Genomic DNA, 19,245 nt, shown 5'->3' with positions numbered 1-19,245 from the left:
TTATAATACCAAAGGAAATGCAATGATTAAATCATTCTGCTGAATACTTCCTTGAAAGCTTCTGTCCAGCTGAAAGCCAGCGTAATTAAAAATCTCAACCTCAGTGCTTTTTTTAAAAAATTGTTTAGTCTATTTTAGGTACACAATTGGATGGGCCTCAAGATCAAATCAGAGTGCAAGTTGTTAGTTTTATACACCTACAAACATTTTTAAGAACTGCATAAAAGGGTATGATTTAGAGAACGTGTAGTATCTATCACACAAAGGTTCAAAAATTCTCATTTTCAGTGGGAACCTTGTACACTTATCAGAGGGTGTATTTTTGGCTCAAAAGCCACATCAACACAAGCGACTTCTTTTATCACAAATATTCTATTAAAACATACTCAAAGTGTTAATGCCTGCTGCTTTTAAAATAAACGTCTGACTGAGTCTGTATTCATTAATTGTAAATATCCTAGTATTTTTCCAACAGCAGCAAACCGTACTGAAAAGACATTTTATTTTATTAAATTCCACAGAAGTGCCAGGTAAGAACTGCTGTTCCACAGAACCACACTATAAATAATGTAAGAAGAAAAGGGATGTATTGAGTGAACTTACAAATCCTATGAAAGATATCAACCAAAGTGTTGCCAAAAAAAAAAGTCCAAGAATGAAAATATATTATGAAATCTAAGTATTTGGCCAAATATTTCAGATCAGAAACAGCTTAACTGGGCTTTAGGCAAATACTTTGTTAACATTGTTCCAGATAAAGTTAAAAACCATACCTGACATGGACACAAAAGTTAGGACAACTGATGCGGTTTTGTCCCAATTGATACGGTTTGCTGCTGTTGGAAAAATACTAGGATATTTACAATTAATGAATACAGACTCAGTCAGACGTTTATTTTAAAAGCAGCAGAATTCAGAAGAACGATGATTTTTAAAAATGAGAAACACTATTCAAGCACTGGCTCTAATCCTCTAACTTAAATTTAAAAAGATGTGTATTAAAAATACATTCTCTGGCACAAAAAATAGAAAGTGTAATTTTCAATTACTGTATCATAGCTGAACCTGACTTTTGAGCCCTGGTATGTGCGACAATAGAAACATGCAAAGAGAGGAGGATTCAGAATCAAACCCCAAAAATACTGTGTTTGTGTTCTGTGAAGTACAGTGCATAATCCATAGCTGCTTGCCTTGATAAAGTAGAAACTAGCTAGCCCCCTTGTCCTTTTTTCTTTTTGAGTTCTTGGAATTACGAAGGGGAGAGATATCACCATTTTTAGACTGCCTGTATAAGTCTGGTTCTTCAGCTGAACAAAACTCTGTATTTTGGTCCTACATACAGTCTCAACAATACTTCACATGTGAAATGTGACTAGCTTGAAAAAGTAGTAATCTGAAATAATAAATCAGGTGAATCAATTTATTTGAGAACAGCAGTTTTAGAGATTCTATATACTTCATGTATTTTAGAGTTTCTTCTAGAACTATGTTACCCAATCTAAAAAACTAGTTTTTACTTCTCTACAGGGATACTCCTTTTCCCTCTTCTGTCTTACCCTGTCAACTTCTCACCTTCACTAGTACTTGTGAAACATTCTTATGTTCCAACAAAGCCCCAGTATCCTGCTGAACTGTGAACAGAGTGCAGACACTGGGCTGTAATTACACCTTTCAGATATATAGAGCAGGTGTGGCATAAACCCAGCAAGACACAAGATAACTTCTCTGCCTTCTTCCTGATTACTGCTGAAATTAAGCCAAGAGATGTAGACTTCAACATCCAACATAACAACATATCTGTGATCTAATATTGTCCTGATACTAATATTTTTTCTTCATTCTTCATATTGATACTAATACGTTTTTCTTCACTGAGTAGCCACAAACTCATCCTATGACACCACAAACTCTAATCCCAGAAATCTGCAACAGTTATTTCAGTAATCCTTTTGTCTTCAAAAGACAACTTCCATACAGCAAGCTTTCCCATACTTATCAGGAGCACCTTTACTGCCCCTCAGGGCCACTTTGCCGTTGGCACTTTTGTCCGAGCATGAAGGGATGGAATACAACAAAACATCTCCTGTCAGCTACCCAGCATTTTCACTATTCCAGTACAAAGTCAGGTGGGCACAGTCACCAATTTATATAACAATTTCTATCCTAACAAACATATATTTAAGGAATTTGATGTGCTAACTTACCCATGCATTGGACATCAAAAATCCTGACAACCTCATCAGACTACAAAAGTAGTTGGAATCCATTTCATAGAATGAAAGCTTCTTGTAGAAATGACACTGATGAGCCCTTGTACCTAAGAATGACTATCTCCCGGTTACTATGCCTGGCCACATAACTCCCCCTTCCTTACCTAGACTGATATTATTCAATAGATTATTTACAGCTTTCTGAACCATCAGCTAACCTTTAGCAAAATGCCAGTTTGATCTTTAATTGGAGATTCTAAAGTGCACTCAGATGTAATATACAATCTGCCTTTTCAGGACATACATTTTAGACAAATTACAAATACTGATGAATCACGAAGCATTTAGAAACTTAAGTCATAATTGAGTGCTTAATTTTCCACTGATTTCCAACACGCTTTACTTTGTTTACAGACAAGCTTTACTTCAATGGTAAGTAAAGGATTTAAACAAAAATCAGATACTTAAATAATCTTAAGGACTGAAGCTAATCTGTAATTTCTATTTTGTTGTTTCATGGAGTAATGAATTGGTAAGCAGTGTAATTATTTTTATTTCACTAACATTTTGTTATCATTTATTACTTTAAATAACAGACTTTGAGCTAGTCTTACTAACCTCCTTGAGCAAAGCTACTGGATAGATTTACATCCAAATGTCCTGGCACTACCTGCTTAAACACAGTAGACATTCTTGAAGCCCTCCTTTCAGTGCCTAAAGTCAGCCAGAAAAAAGAACAAAAGATTAAAAAAAACTACAGTGTTACTCAAATACTTAACATAACTAATAAAATGCCCTTTTTCACACAATACAGCTAATTCTTGCTAGTTTTGTACTTGAGACTGATTTTTTTAAGACGTGTACACTGGCAACAGTATGGAGATGTTAGATACAGCTAAGCAAACAACATATTTTTACAGTAAGTAAAGCAAAGCATACACACTTTGGGAATGGTGTTATTTTACAAGAAAAAACACTGGCTATATTAGGCCAATTTCAACCAAATGAATAAGACAAGACAGACACAATTTCAAGTGACATACTCCTCTTTCTAAGACATTGGGGTTACCTTGACATAAACCTTACCAAGTTTCTACACAGAATAACTGAAATAGATTCATTTCCTCATGGTTCCACATACGCGCAACTCAAGAGTATTATTGAAATATTTTACTGCAAGTAAAGCTATACTTAAAAATGACATTATATGCCCATTATGAGCACACAACACACATGAAAATGCCTATATATTGCTTCTGTTGCTGCTGCAACTAAATACTGTATCTGTTCATGTACAATCTGAGCTTGTAAACTTGTATTTTCCATTACATGAAACAGAGTAGTATTCTGCATTCTCTTAATTTTGGCGGTCTCTTATTCAATATACAGTTTTCAATACACTTAATTTGTTATGAAAGTATTTAAACCTCATATTTGTTTTTGATTCTATTATCTAATGTAAATGTTGCATTTGATTAAAAAAAAAACAACTAGAAAGTTTTGGCATCTTGATATTCTGGAGAACTTTATTTGCTCCAGAATTGTAATAAATTACTAATGCCTCACGACTGGCCACCACACTCAAGTGATTTCTTCAAAAACTATGACCCACAGGTGGTTGTTTACTGTCAGATTAGGAATACCAAAAAGTATTTTGGGAAAGATTATAAATGTGTAACTGCAAAGACACAACAGAACTCATATAGGTCATTGAATTAATACCAAATCAAAGAAAACTCACTTTCAAACTTAATCATAGAAAAGCACTATGTAAATCAATTTTACCTGGAGAGAGAGCAATTGTTGGTCTAGCAGTAAGAGTGTTGCTGCCATTCATTTTGCAGTGGACGGATATCACATTCAGTAAGGCTTGTAGGTATTTCTCCTGTTCTATACTGCTTGAAGATTCTAAAGAAGTAGGAGCTACAGTCACAAGAACAATGGAATACATTAAAATACAAATAAATTTACAAATACACAAATAAATTTACAAATAACACAATAAAAAGCTTATGTAAAGGAGAATACTGAAAATGTCATGGTTTGCCTATCAAAAGGTTCAAAAAGCCATTCCTCTGATGACAAAGAATGGTCAGATGTTCATCACCTGGCTGGTGAGCAGCACCCAGCAATGTTCTCCTGCATTCCACACCACAAAGCTAAACTCCTGAAAGTGTCATGGTCACTCCTAAAATATTCATCCTTAGCCAGTGATGAATACAACAGAATGGAAATTGCAGTTTTCCCTGCACTCTCAGAACGAAAAGTAAAATGTCTAAGTTTGTGCTACTTTTCTGCAAATTTCACCCGTTTAAAGAAAAATGTGTAGAGAACGGTTAGAATTGTTTCTGTAACAAAAGCAAGTTAAAACCATAATTGACTGGCTCTTTTCATTCCAGTAAAGCAAGATTATTTACCTATAATTGGAGATTCCTTGAGATACACTGCCCATTCACTGAAAGTATACGTATCTCAAAAGACAACAGTGTTTATGCACTCTGCTGCAATAACAGACACAACCTACATGTCCTTCAGGTAACCTGCACCCAGAAACTGACCTCTTTAATAGAATGAAGACAAGAGGAAAGAGGATGGACACTGCATGCACACCTGGATAACACATGTTAAGGGATCTCCGATTGTGAAAAGTAGTGTTCCTGTTCCCTGGAAACTAGTCCACCTGCTCTTTCACCAGTAGGCAACTTAAGGAAGTGTCTTCCTACAGGCTTACGTAATTTACAGCAGGGGGGTGTGTGGGTGGGAGAGGTGAGGTATCTGCACTGTTGTATCACAATTTCTTCTCTGAAAACAGCTGAATAAACCTTTAAATGCCTGCAGTTTCAGATGACTACAGATCTCAGAAAAAGAGTAATTTTTCGGTTGTTACTGACGTTGCTTAAGTTGCTGGAAACATAGAGAAGGATCATTTCAAAAAGAGAAAAGTGGCTGCAAAAGACTGGATGAAATCAAAGCCAGAGAAGAAACAGACAGTTTAAAAACAGAGGGCATGGAAAATAAAAAGGCAAGATGAAAAAGTAGGATGCCCTGAGAAAATACTGAAGTTAAACAGGCAGTGCACTAAAGACAATCTTCAGACTTTAAAAAGTTAAGAATTCAATAACAAAACAAAGAATCAAGGAAAAAAAATCAAAAATAAGGAAAAAAAGTCTTAGTTAGAAGAACTCCACCCATTTGTGTCCAGGTATAGGGACCTAAAGGAAGGGAAGGAGATGAAGGTCAGGTTCTGCACCATACTAGGATGAGAAAAAAGTGTCCAATCTCAGAGAGTTATATTTTTGTTTCAAATGCCAAACAAAAATTCTTGAATTCCATTTTATTGCAGGCACATCTGCACTCACTTTAGGACAAAAATGTCAGCTGCTTAAACCAGGATTTGGTATCTTAACCTCAAGAGCCAAGATTTGGACTAAGAGATAGAGAGTCAAAGAGTTTGAGCACATTCTGACGAACCACAGTGGTAACTTATAAATAGCTTTCTTCAGTGATGACCCAATCAGATTCCATGCTGGAGACTAATAGAGAGTAACCTAATTAGCTGGAGGTGGCAAAAGAGATTTCAAGACAGCTCTGTTAAAATTAGTATCTAAATGAGCCTTTTAAAATCAGTGTCTGAATTGGAAGTACAATTACGGAATGATTAGAAAATGTACATGCAGGAAACATCACGCTGTTTCTGTCTGACAAAGTTGAACACACCTGAAGAAAAACATTATTTTCTTTTCAACTATTAAGCAGGGTTTACACATCCTGAAATCTGCTTACATGATTTCTGGGTCCCCAAGTCCTTGAAGCAATGCCATAAAGACTCAATTTAGGTCTTAACATTTTAGTTAAAAGAAAGGAAATGAAATGTCTAAATGAAAGGATAACATCCTTACCACTGGCACTTATAACATTTTATTTTTGTGAAGACTATTGTGTGTGTTTCAGGAAAGACAGTGGGGAGATGAACAGCTTGACTTAGATAAAAATCTCTTACTGAACTGACCAGATACCTGAATTAAAGATTGAAGAAAATTTTGCCCTTCACCTTTAATCACCAATCATCCCTTCACACAGTGCTTAACAGCAGTATAAATGAATGAATTGGTGACCAAAGGATTAACCCCTTACCTGCACATGGATTTCTACAGAATGACTGATCTTTTAAGCGCTGTATCATGCATGAAGGCCATCACAACAGCATGGATTTGAGCAAAAGAGATGGAGATCCCAGTAATATTATAAATCCCAGGAAAGAAATGCATTGTTTAGCAATGCAGTAAGACTGCCTCAGCTGCTAATATGCTCTCTATATGCCTGAGAGTATCCATCTTTATCTTACGATAGGTCCTAATATAGTAAATAATCTAGCCTGTATCAAAATAATTGTCCTCTTGGACCGCGTTACTATATACAAGAAACAAAGCTGGTATTCCTAGATGGCATTTAATCAGTTCTTAGTAATTCAGGTGCAGAATGTCACACGTAGAACTAAAACGCTCTGCTAAAAAATACCCAGAAAGGCTGAACTGAAATTCAGAAACCAACTTTTATGTTTCAAAAGAAATTCTGAAAAGACCTGTATAGTCTACACCTTCATATTTAAACACCTGTTAATAATCCTTTATGGACAGACTTCAGAAAACTGCGATTCCATTGCACATGTAGTTTGGTTCCATACAGCAATTCAGTACTGTGCATAATTTCTCTAAGAAACTAAGTTTTGTGTTTCTGATATGACATATTGTTCCCAACTATACTTTGAAAACTTGCTTAACATACAATGTAAGAAGAAATCACCACTATTTTATAAAGTTCCAGCAGGTCCTCTTTGTTTCTGTATACTAAAAATCTCCTACGAAACCTCGGCTTAGGAAGGTATGCATCGGTCAACATTAATTTAATTCACGATTATCTTCGTCCTCTTAGTTTGCATTACAATGAGTTTTTCAATATAGACTTCATCACTGTACACAACTCCTACTGAGTCAAACACATGCACCTGTGTATAACTATTCATAAAGTTTTGTTTCACCAAGCTTCAACTTCATTTTGAATTAAATATCCTATAATTTTTTTCATTTTCCCTGCAGTACCTTCCTGATAACAGTCTCCATTTTCTTCATATTTTAAAAGAAACAGTAACTCCAGAAGCTAGTACCTGACCGACAGTTATTGCCAATCAATTATCTACTGCCTAAAATACTGCTGGAAGTATGTAATAACAATATAAAAGACTATATAAAATTAAAAATAGAAACCACCTACAAAAGCGATGAGATTACATAAAGGAAACATAATTTAACAGGTCAGGCTTTGAAGATCTTGTTTTGAAAGGCTCATATACTCCCATGCACATAGAAACGATAGCTACAACAGAAAACATGGAAATGTTTGTCTTTCTATAATCTGCAGACTACTCCTGCAGAATTTTGTAAATTTGTTCTATTTATACTAGGTTTAAGATGCCTGGCCAGTGTTTAAGCTAAAACAATCAGTATTAAATCAGTTTCTAAGACTAACATTTCAATTACCATCCTTAGGATTCACACCATAAACCTGTGGAACAACTGGTGTAGCTCACAGCTTTGGCAGCTGCTGTGGTAACACTACTGGTAGTACTCCACTGATCTGTTTTATGAATCTTTCCAACAAAAATGAGTTATATAAAAATTAATTATCTTGCTCCTCACTCCAACTAAAAAACACCCCACAAAACATAGAGACATACTGACGCAATACTAAAGCAGGGAATATTCAGCTGATAATTACTGATTCACAAATCATTTTTAACAGCAAGCCCAGACACCGTCTGATGCAAAAAATGTTCTTCTAGTATCTCTAAAATGGTGAGATTTTAAAGGTGCATTTGATATATACAAAACCTCATGTAGGTAAGCATTATGTCTGACATAAACTGTTCTTTACAAGTAGGAAAATTGTAGTTTTATAAAGATACTCGGTGAAGGAAAAACTGAAGAGGATTCAATAATCTTCAAACTACTTTCATGTGACTTGCACTCATTTGTACAGTACGCTTGTTACAGGTTTTGAAAAATTCAATAGAACAAACTCTTCATTAGAGTAATACCTTTTAATTGTGTTTTAGTCATTATTGGGGTGAAATACAAAAATAAACAGGACTGATGAATTCCTTTGCTACCTTGATGAGTTCCTGTTACTCCAATTTTACCTCACATTCTCTTTTTCTCAAAAAAAGAAAAAATACGGCCTAATTTTAGAATAATTTCTAAACAACTATCACTGTGATTAAAGAGAAGACTGGCTTTTTTTCAGTGATACGCCAAATTCACTCTTGGCATGAAATTAACTCTGAAGAAACTATCAGCATAAGAGATGGTAAATCTAGGTAGTCATAATAAGTATCTTAAACACTGACTGTGACTAATGAAAGTCAACTAACGTTCTTTCCAAAATTCATGTCACCCTAAGGTTATATTCTTCTGAAAAAAATATTTTGACAAATCTTGTGGTGGTCAAATTCTGATCACACAAAAGAAGAGATTTACTTAATGCAAAGACCCTAACTATCTTTCAGGTCTATGCTTTATAAAAGGAAAATAAAAGTTAAACTAGTATTACAATCAAAAAATTGAGAAAAACCAGTGGATAATAGTCTCTCTAGCACTTCATATAACCCTCTATTAAAAGGAACAACACATACTCACTATATTAACCAGTGCAAAGGAAAACAGTTTAAGGGAAACAGAGTAAGTGTGCATTATGTTTGGCAGAAGACATTTACTACATACAAAATCTCTGATTAAATTTTTCTTCGACATTTTTAAACCACTTTCATACCATTCAGGATCTGCTTCTTGCATACAGTAATTAAACTGAACTAATATCAGAAAACCAGTCATATCCTGAGACTTGATTCAATCATGTCACTGACTTCCACTAGAAAAGTAACTATTTCTACCTAAAATTACTTATACAGAAAGTGTAACTGCATCAACTCACCTGTAGTGTGTGTGTTCTGGGACTTGAAGAGGCCAACAACACCTTTTCCATGAAAGCCCCCAGATCGAAGTAGAAGAGTACTGGTTTTAGTGTTCTTCCAACAAACAACTGGTAGGCGATTGTGACGGTAACAGCGAGCAACTCTCTGCAAACTGCTGTCTTGAACAGACTGAGGTACTACCAGAAGCCCAGGATAACTTATATTGACAAAATTGTGAAAAAAATTGGGGGGGGGGGGGGGGGGGGGGGATTAAAATTGCTTTCAAAATTTTAAACAATGAAAAAAAAAATCCAAAAATTACAAGCTGAATATACATCTTGTTGAAAATATACCTCAACTGTTACAATTATTCATCTAGTAACTCTCATTTTCAGCCCAATCCTAGCAGATACATTGATTTGCAAAGAAAACTGCATTTTAAAAGCAACTTTAATGAAAAAAAAGAAAAAAAGTAAGATTATCACTACTAGTCTCTCTCCATTTAAGGTTATGTTATGTTTTATTTGGTAGTATTCTTCTTATGTATCTCTTCTCTGTCACTATAAGTGGCTATACATGGTTAATAAATCCATATTTCTGAGCATGACAGAAAAGTGAACGTTGGGGCATTCAAATAATGCAGTAGTTTTGTAATGACACTTGTGTATGAAATATGAGACTTGAAAGAATGTTAGGTTGCCTAAAGTATCACAATTAAAACAATATAGTTTGGTTTATTTCAAAATACATTTAAATTTTACAGTCAGATTCCTTGGAACAATAAATTTGAAATTTTTGGTGTGTTTTTTAAAACACTACAATACATTGACAGATTAGGAAATTCACCGATGCAATACCTTTAAAAATAGAAACCTCAGCAAGATGGTAGTTTTGTTCATGTCAGTGGAAGAAGTATTCAAGCACTAAGAAAGATTATTATCTATCCCCTCCAAAAAATTTTCAATTTAAGTGCTGATTTCGTATGTTGAGAATAAACGAAGTTAGTGCTTACTAAAGCTTTGTTCCTGTAAATTAAATTCTTCGACATTTATTGAACTGCTCTCATACAAAATTAACGTACATACTATTTACAGTCTACTTAAAACACAGTAACCAAACTAATACGTCATTAGATATACATCTATATCCTGAGATTTTTAATCCACTCAGATATTAATTGTCTTTTTCAAAAAATCCTACCAAATATTAAAACCTGCTGGTTTTAGGAAAGAGTTGTCTGCATAATGTTCAAAGAATAATGAAAATGTAGATTTAATGCCTTCATCTGCACAATCACTCAGTGGTGATTGAGCAAAACTGGTAATTAGTCAGTTTCTCTAGATAGGTCAGAAAACAAGACAGGCTCCATTATTTTTCCTGTGTGCCCTTCTTTCATGAAAATCTGGTGATTTCATTATCCATAATGAAAGGAATGACTAGCCAAAACTGGCTTTAGAGAATGCAAATGCTCTTCTAATATGACCCATGTAGATAGCCTTTTGTATTAAAAAGAATTTTTGTGGGTAGTGGTCATTAACTACAACAGTATTCACACCAAAAAAGGAGTTAGTAACATTCATGTGTTAAAATACAGCACGTGACTTTCAGCACATGACAAGTTTTTAAAGTAGCGTAGATACCTTCATCAATAAAATTTTAAAATATATTTTTATGAAGAAAATAGTTATGTATAACAGTTTCTAAGGCCTGCTTTTTCATTTAGGCATAATTATATTTTAATGCAAATAGCCTAATGATTTAGACATCAGTACAGAAAACCAAGAACAAGAAACTCCTTTAAAAGGCAATTCACAGTATGTAGATTAGGCTCTTCCAAAAGCCCCAGGGGCACTCTCTTTTCATGGGCTATAGAAAGAACCAAGGAAGGAAGACTTGTGTTGTCTGAAACAGCTTCTGGGGTAATTCTAAAAGCTCACTTTTGGCTACCACGGCTGGCAGTCTTTCTGAATCTGATGAATACGTACACAGCCACCCAAAGACAAATCTCTGAGTGGAATATAAATAGCTTCAAGGTCACTGGTTGAACACTCCTACTGTGGACAAAAATTTTCTCACAAGTTGCTTTAATGGATACATCATAGCATGTGTTTATTATGTCATCTTTATTTTCACTTCACTTTTATTTTCACTACTTCACTGAATTGGTAAACTCACCTCCTGCAAAGTGAATACATCCTGTTCAGTGCAGTTACTCTCAAGTATTCTGGTTTTGAACGGGAAGAGTTACCACTGATGGTCCCTAGTCCCAAACGTTGATAGTCCCTGAAACAGGCTCTTTCTACTAATTGCTCCATTGTTGATTTTTCTGATGCTTTTAGGGTACCACTTGTGTGCATCTCGCTGTCATCTGAAACTGAAGTGAAAAATCTTTAAGAGTTTGCTATTGGGAAAGCCAAAAAAAAAATGCTGTTTTCTTCTGAACAAAATACTGGATTGTTTTACTGCCAGTGACAAATTACAAGAACTAACACATATAAACCACAGTTTATAGAATTATAAGTAATAAAATAACATTTTAGTCAAGAAGCCTGAATATACTGCACAGTTACCTACTGCACTTGTGACTGGTATGGCTGACAGCTCTCTTGCTAAAATCCTGGAAAATGTTATCTCGTATATTCATCTGAATGGAACCGAAGGCAGATAATCTTTCTTTCAACAATTTATGAAAACCTGTTAAACTTCCAACTGCTATACAAAGATATACACAAGCCAGAATAATAAAAATTGTGCACATAAATTCTTTAGAACTCCAGGTTAAAATGGACCTCACAATTCTTTTAAAATACCTTCAAAAGATACAACAAACATTTTAAGGCTTAGTTCAAATTAAAAATATGCTTCTGTGTCCTAATTTCACAACAGATGACTGACAGTTTCTTAATGCCTCGGTTTCAATGTCAAAGAGCACCTTTCTTTAGCCGTGAATGTCAGCAGCACTTTCCAAAGCAGAAAAACCTTCAACCATGAGAGAGAAAAAACATGTCACAAGTTCAAACTACACTGAAACTCAAGTCAAGCAAGGTCTTCGTAAAATACGTATCACCTGCCTGTTACTGACACTTCCAACTATTTCCAAATACTTCTGAAAGCAGACTTACTGTTCACAGCATGTATCAATTACTTGCTACCACCTAAAACACGGAAATATGTACATCTGAGGGGAAATACTTCTTTGAATGAGGCACTAAAAGGTACGTATGGATTTAAATTTAAAACTATTTTATAAAAGTGGAAATTAATTTTCTTTAAAAATACAAATTATGGTACAATTAAAATTTTACTGGCAGTAGACAATGTTAAGAATTTACAGGAGTAGAACCCATACACTTTTTTTTGGTGTGCATTTTAGCATAAAAAATGAATAATTTTACTGGCCCTGCAGCTCATCAAACAACAACACTGCTCTATTGGACGTAAATAATACAGAGTTTAACACTGTGGATAGCCTCTTTTTTACGTGTTTTTCTATTTGTCACTGTAAGAATGAATTTAAAAAACATTTACAAGAAACAAATTAAATGAGTTTCAGAAAGAATTTTATTTTGAGGCATACAGAAACTTGGTATTTAACAGTTTTGAATGGAAAGGTAAAACTGATCCAAATAAGATGAGGGTGCATTTTTTTTAAATACTGTTTTCTAAATGCCTTTTTCTCTCATGAAAGCAGGTATACCGGTGATCAGAATTTGCAAAACCATTTCCTGTGCATTAAAAGCTAGAGATTATAATAGCCCACGCCAGTATCCATAACCTGAAGAAGGAGATGAAGATGTTTTGTTACCTCAAATTTAAAATTGTTTTTTTTTTAAATTAGATTTTGAAAATAAACTGTTCTTGAGATAGGACTGTTTGTAAAAGTGAATTTTACAGTCTCCCATTTTATAGAACACACCAGTATGATCACCTATAGGAAACAGAATTTAGTAGTGATGAGATTCTAAACTCTGAAAATAAAAAGATGGGGAGAAACTAGAGAGAAAGTAGGCGTTCATTAGTAGCAAATAATAACTAGACAACTGTCCCCAGTTCTGGAAATTACACTGCAAGTTATATGTGAACCTCTTGAAGAGGACTGAGAAAAGAGCAATGAAGATGATCAGAAGTCTACCAAGACTAATAAACAAAAAACTAAAAACTGTAGATATTTCATATCTAAAAAAGAACAGAAAACACGGACAATACAGTCCATAAATACATTAAGCACTGCAATCAGATTGAAGGGAATCATCTCTTCTGTATGTATGTGGTGGCAGAATAAGAAGGGAAGGCTTTAAATTGGGGCAAGGAAATATTTAGGCCTGAATATCAGAAAGTTGTTTGTTTTTCTCCAGCAACAGGATGGTTAAAGCATCAGTACAAAGCGCCTAGAGTTGTGGAACATTCATCTCTGAAAGCTTTTAAGAAAAAGTTAGGTAAACATCTGTGAGGAATAGATTAAGTATGTTGATCTTGCTGTGGGGCACAGAGATGAAATAGATGATCTCTTGAAGTTCCTTCCAACCCTATCTTTAACATTTTCTTTTCAGACAAGGCGTCACCTGCTGCAGATAGCTTCAATTTGCTTAATTGTTGGCATAGCTGCATAGTTTCCTATACTTCAGTTTTTGAGACTTACAAACAAAAAGCCATTCACAGCAGTCAATATAAAAGAAATTGCAGTGATTAAAAACCAAATTTCCTATGGCTATTTGTACTTTCTCTGAAGCAGAGTTATCATTGTTATCAGCTGATTACACCTGAGGTGTCAGTGCAGCGTGAAGAGAAAAGCAAACTGGCAGACTTCGATCACTTTACATGCTCCCAGTCAAGACATCTGGAAAGTGGAGGGTAGAAAGCTTCACAATTCATAGTTTTGTAATTGGAGTAAAATAGTTACTATCGTTAATGGCTATAAAGCACCTGTGCTCATGGAAGAATGTAGCTGGTTTGTACATTGGCAATGCAAAAATTCTTAAAGATTTCTTCATCGTCAAGAGAAGTACCAATACACAGATATGCTTATGCTTGGTGTCTCTGGATGAAAGACACAAAATCGTTTAAAAATCAAGCAGGTACAGCCTGCAGAATGGCTTCTGACCCAAAGAATTTGCAACATCAGAAAACATACTAACTCAGCACTTAAGGAAGATGCCAAAAATTAAATTAAGAAGGTAATTTTTCAGCACTCTAAAGACACCCCCTGTTTTGTAATTCTTTCTTTTTGCCCCTTTTCCACCACTTTTATCTGGAATGAAAGAAGAGAAACAATATTTTTTAGCTTTCCTGGAATAGCCTTCTTACATTTTAGAGAGAATAGCAACAGTGCAGTAAGATGGTCCTGCTTCAGACAGCTTTTATCTGCTTATGTATCTGCTCATAAGTCATATAAGTTGCCTTGCTCACTGACCAAATATTCCAAAGGAAAATTCGGCTTTTTTGATGTTTTGAAGAGATTGTGTGTTTGAGAAACACTTCATTATCTGAAATGCCTTTTTTTTTAAAAAAAAAGAAAGAATGGTATGACAAAACAATACCTGCTTCATGTACAGGAGAATCTGGTTCCCTCTAGTGGTTTATTATAAATTAGCACTGGTCCAGATAAGGATATACTGACAGCAGCACATGGTAGGAAAAGAAGTATTTGGAAGAGAGTCAAACTCCATACCATCACACAAACTATACAAAGTGCCCAAATCACTTTCTACCTTCTGTCCCAAAATTCTTTCAACCAAAATTTGGAAAAATTGTATTTCCAGTAGTAATGACTTCCGCTGTTTTTAGAAATCATTTGTCACTTCCATATCCGTGTTTGCTCTTTGTTGAATCTCACCAATTACTGCTTTCTCATCATAGACTAATTACAGATGTCATCATGAAGTCTAAAGATAAATGGAAGTTACGATATTCTTCTGTACTATTCCATCTATATTATTATGATGTAAAAAATTATAACATGATACTATATGCAAATATTTTGATAAAAGATAACAATCTAGTATTTTGCTTTACCACTGAATGAAGTCAACTTCCTCTTTTCCTGCATCATTACAAAAGAAAATGGTTACCGAGTGTACATACTTGAAACCTTTATCGTTCCTGTCTAGGAAGACTCTGCAATTTCTGTTTTGAATACCTTTCTTATTCAACATTTTCGAATGAAAGCATAAAATGATAGACTTATCAACCAACATGGAAAAAACTGTCTCACTATTACCAGAGATATCATCATCTTCATTCCAGCCTGGGCGATTCCCTCTTTCTTCCACTATTGTGCCTGTCTTCTTCTTTAATAAATATTGGCGTCCAATTGTCATCTTCCCAGCACGTTTTGCTCCTTTCACAATGCTTTTTGAGAAGGTACTATAAATTCATAGCAATAAAAATATTCAGAAAGATTAATATGATTCTCCGCAATAGCATGTAGATTTTTATGGTGAACCCGCTTACCCAAACAAAATGTATTTCCTGTAATTTTTCATGTAATAAGACAAAAATTATAACCAGAAAATTTACTTCCTATATTAAATTTTAAAAAACAATTTTATTACTTTGAGATAAATTTGTACCTATTATGTCTAATGATAATGAATAAGCAGCCACCATCTTTCTTTAGGTATTTGTATTTTGCTAGCAACATGATATATCTAAAAAGTTCACAAAGCAAAGGCAGGAAAGACAGAAATTGCTGTTTTAGGATTCCATGACTAGCTTGGGATTTTACTTTCCTATGTCAACAATGTAATAATCAACAGAGAATCACAGGAACTACCACTCTAGAACAGACTAATAGTCCATCTAGTCTACTAAAAACGCACGTATCACAAACTTCAAAAGAGGATAAAGCTCATACTCTAGAGTAAAAACGCACTAGACAACTGTGCAGACTGTATTAAGGGTCAAATCAGTTACAAACTACATTAGGTTATTAATTTATAAAGTAACATACAGGAAATCTATTTTTCATCTTGGCATAGTTTGGATAACTGAAGATGCTACTTATGTGTGTTCCAAAATGTAATGAATTTGCTGCAGCTAGAAATTTGGATAAATAATATATATTTATACCAAATGGACATGTATATCATACTTATCTACCTTTTATTCTGGAAACATAAAAAGACTTGGAATAGCAATCAGTCATTCTGACTTTCCTGAAAAGTGCCTGAATGATCTGCATTTCTGCAAAGCTTTCAGACTGTTCAACGTATTTGACTGAAACTCAACAAAAACACCAATAATAAAAGAAGAATGACTATACCGGAATGACGTGCTCTTTTCTTTTTGTTTTGGTAAAATTATCTGTGGTACTGTTTGCCCAGCTGCAAATGCAAAAGTGCTGAAGATAGACTGAGGATATCGGAACTTCATTAACTGTTTCTTAAATATTTCCACCACTTCAGGACTTACTTCTTCATCAAATGCTACTTTAATTAACTGCATATTAAAGATATGACATGTTAAAAATGAGAAAACCCTATAGAATTAGAGAAATTAAAATATCCTAAAATACATTAGCAAATTCCCATACTTGCATACACGCAGTTCTATGCTCACTGGAAAAATACAAATATATGTACATATACCTTACTGTTTTTGAGGGATATTACGTGTTTTTAATTTTTAATTTAATTTTTACATTTAAGTCCTAAGATTAAGTTATTTTCACTAAAAATAACATTCAGAATTCTAATCATATCAAACAAATATTTTGGTAAATCCAAGTAGTACTGCTGGCATTAAGATGCCTACAACAGTTCAAATACTAGTCACATGGACAGTTTAGCTTGGAAAGACTCGGCCAGCTCTGCCCATATACTGGGAACTAAAGTTGTAATGCACTTCAAAGAGTATCATCAAACCACAATTTCAGCATTCATAAGTCATAACCATTATACTTCCATTACTCAGCCATTCCAATTTTTGCCACACCTTGCAAAGTATAAAAAGCTACTACTAATAAAAACGTAATAGTGAAATCCAATCCTTAAAATGGACTAACCTTGTGCTATTCAATCCTGACCTATCTACGCACTAAAAATGCTTTTTGAAACATTTTTTAGGGAAAATAATAATAAAAGAATCCCATCTCTTCATCCTCAGCCAAGAGGAGTCAGCAAAGAAAGAAATATCCTAGAGCTTTATTTCTGAAGGCATACCTATAAACCATTTCAATGTTTTTTTCCCTGCTATCTAGAAGGTGCATTTCATCACTGCTTTTTAAATTTCACTTGTTTTTTTTAAATACTTTCCAAATGACTAACAACTCTGTTGTTCTAGGACCTCCTTGAAAGGAGCTCTGGAATCTGTAGGGGTCACACTGATCTGAAGTTTTAAACAGATTAAATAGCATAACTGCAGCAAACACCTGAAAGTCATAATTAATAAGTAAAGAGGAGGGGCTATTTCACACTGTATTGAACTCTAGCTGTTACAAAGGGAACGGAAAGTAAACTGCTGATTTTGTTCTCACAACCTAAAACAAAACTATGTTAAACAAAAGCAAAGATGTTTTACCAGAATCCAGCACAGAAAACACTGAGCTGTGTCTGTATTTAGCACATCGTTGAAGTATGCTAACTATTCTGGCAAAAGGATTACTGGAAAATTGAAGTCCTTGTGAAGTCTACAACAAGAACTTTTTGTCAGTTGCTTTACTCACTTTTATTCCTAATCATATGCTTTTGAATAGGGTCATTGAATGTTTTAGGTTGGAAAGGACTTTAAAGATCATGAACTTCTAACCCCCATGCCACAGGCAGGGACACCTTCCACTAGACGAGGCTGCTCAAAGCTGATCCCACCTGGCCTTGAATGCTTCCAGGGATGGTGCCTTACCACCCTTGTACTGAAGAATTTTGTCATAATATCTAATCATGAACAGTTAGCTAAATAATGTCCATTATTTAAGGAACTAGTGAAAAGCTCATGATCTATTTTATTATGTGTTCAAATGTTAAGAGTTTTTGTTCTCAGTGAAAATATACTTCTGCAGTCACCTAACCCAACAAATATCTCACATCTTAAGTACTGCAGTCTACTTTCAATCCACGAAATAAAATTCTTTGCCTTCAACTTCACATCTCTTAGGGTTTAACTACCTTCAAGATCACCACTAGGACGAAATATTGAGGAAACACTTCAAGATTCCTAACTCTTAAAAAGTCCACCTCTGTCAATCACCCTGCAGTACATGCTTCTGAACACACAGACAAGAAACTACCAGGATCTGTACAGAAGTCAGGATCTGTGCAAGTCACACAGAGGCTCATTGGTTCTGGCCAATGGTGGCTAGCCTAAAGATTCCTGGAAGTTCAGCTTCCATGTGAGGTGCACTATGACTTTCTGCCATGGATTTTTACAGAATGAAATTCTGGAGAAGCAAGCTGTATTTATAGCTTTTCCACATACATTCCATGTAGGGGAAAGAGAGAGGAAGCATGTTTCCACTGGCCTGCCTAGGCCTCTACTTATTAAACATTAAGAGATTTGGACCCAAAATAACCCTTTATTGGATCCAAAATTGAGAGCTAAGGAGAGGAGTGAAAAGAAATCAAATTTGAAAACTGTAATAATCTAGGTATCACCTGGGCCAAGAAACACCAGGGTTTCTATGAGAGGACTGAATTTTCTATTGACTTTACATGGCAGAAAACCGAACACAAATATCAGAACAAAGTGCTGCTCTGGAATATTTTAAGGTGGGTTGTCACATAAATTTTTAAAAACCTTCCTTTTACCTGAAAGGTAGCTGAAGTGATCTGCAGTCCTTCCTGCATACTTTGCTGCAGTTGATTTTGTATAGTGATCTTCTTCTCCTTCGTAACAGACGCAATAGGAAAGCTTCGGATCACTGTCTGCTCTCCAACTGAGGACCACAATATTGTATTTACACATACTTATTAGATCACAGAATCAGATCTGATTTGGTCTCATTGTATAGACAGAAATGAGGGAGTACAAAGCAACACACAAATGATGGTACCTAATTAATTTCAGGCAAAATACCTGAAAAGGTAAATTCCTAAAGCATTACTAGTAATCTGAATTTCTGCTTAATTACAGCTG

At 34.7% G+C, this 19,245-nt stretch overlaps 1 protein-coding gene across 1 annotated transcript in view; it reads right to left on the bottom strand.

Annotated features, from left to right (window-relative positions):
- Positions 1-19,245, bottom strand: part of SBF2 (SET binding factor 2) — a 261,395-nt gene that overhangs the window by 32,140 nt on the left and 210,010 nt on the right. The window contains exons 23-29 of the mRNA XM_061462974.1: positions 18,918-19,045; positions 16,439-16,614; positions 15,395-15,540; positions 11,353-11,551; positions 9,198-9,394; positions 3,996-4,133; positions 2,829-2,924 (exon numbers count right to left, since the gene is read on the bottom strand). Of these exons, the coding sequence (XP_061318958.1) occupies positions 2,829-2,924; positions 3,996-4,133; positions 9,198-9,394; positions 11,353-11,551; positions 15,395-15,540; positions 16,439-16,614; positions 18,918-19,045 (1,080 nt within the window). The remainder of the gene's footprint in view (positions 1-2,828; positions 2,925-3,995; positions 4,134-9,197; positions 9,395-11,352; positions 11,552-15,394; positions 15,541-16,438; positions 16,615-18,917; positions 19,046-19,245) is intronic.

The sequence above is a fragment of the Pezoporus flaviventris genome, unplaced genomic scaffold, assembly GCF_033815535.1.
Source record: "Pezoporus flaviventris isolate CSIRO_AGI_PZ_B2104156 unplaced genomic scaffold, CSIRO_AGI_Pfla_v1 ptg000036l, whole genome shotgun sequence".
Lineage (NCBI taxonomy): Eukaryota > Metazoa > Chordata > Aves > Psittaciformes > Psittacidae > Pezoporus > Pezoporus flaviventris.
Note: the sequence above shows the minus strand (reverse complement) of the source record. Positions and strands in the feature narration are given on the sequence as shown.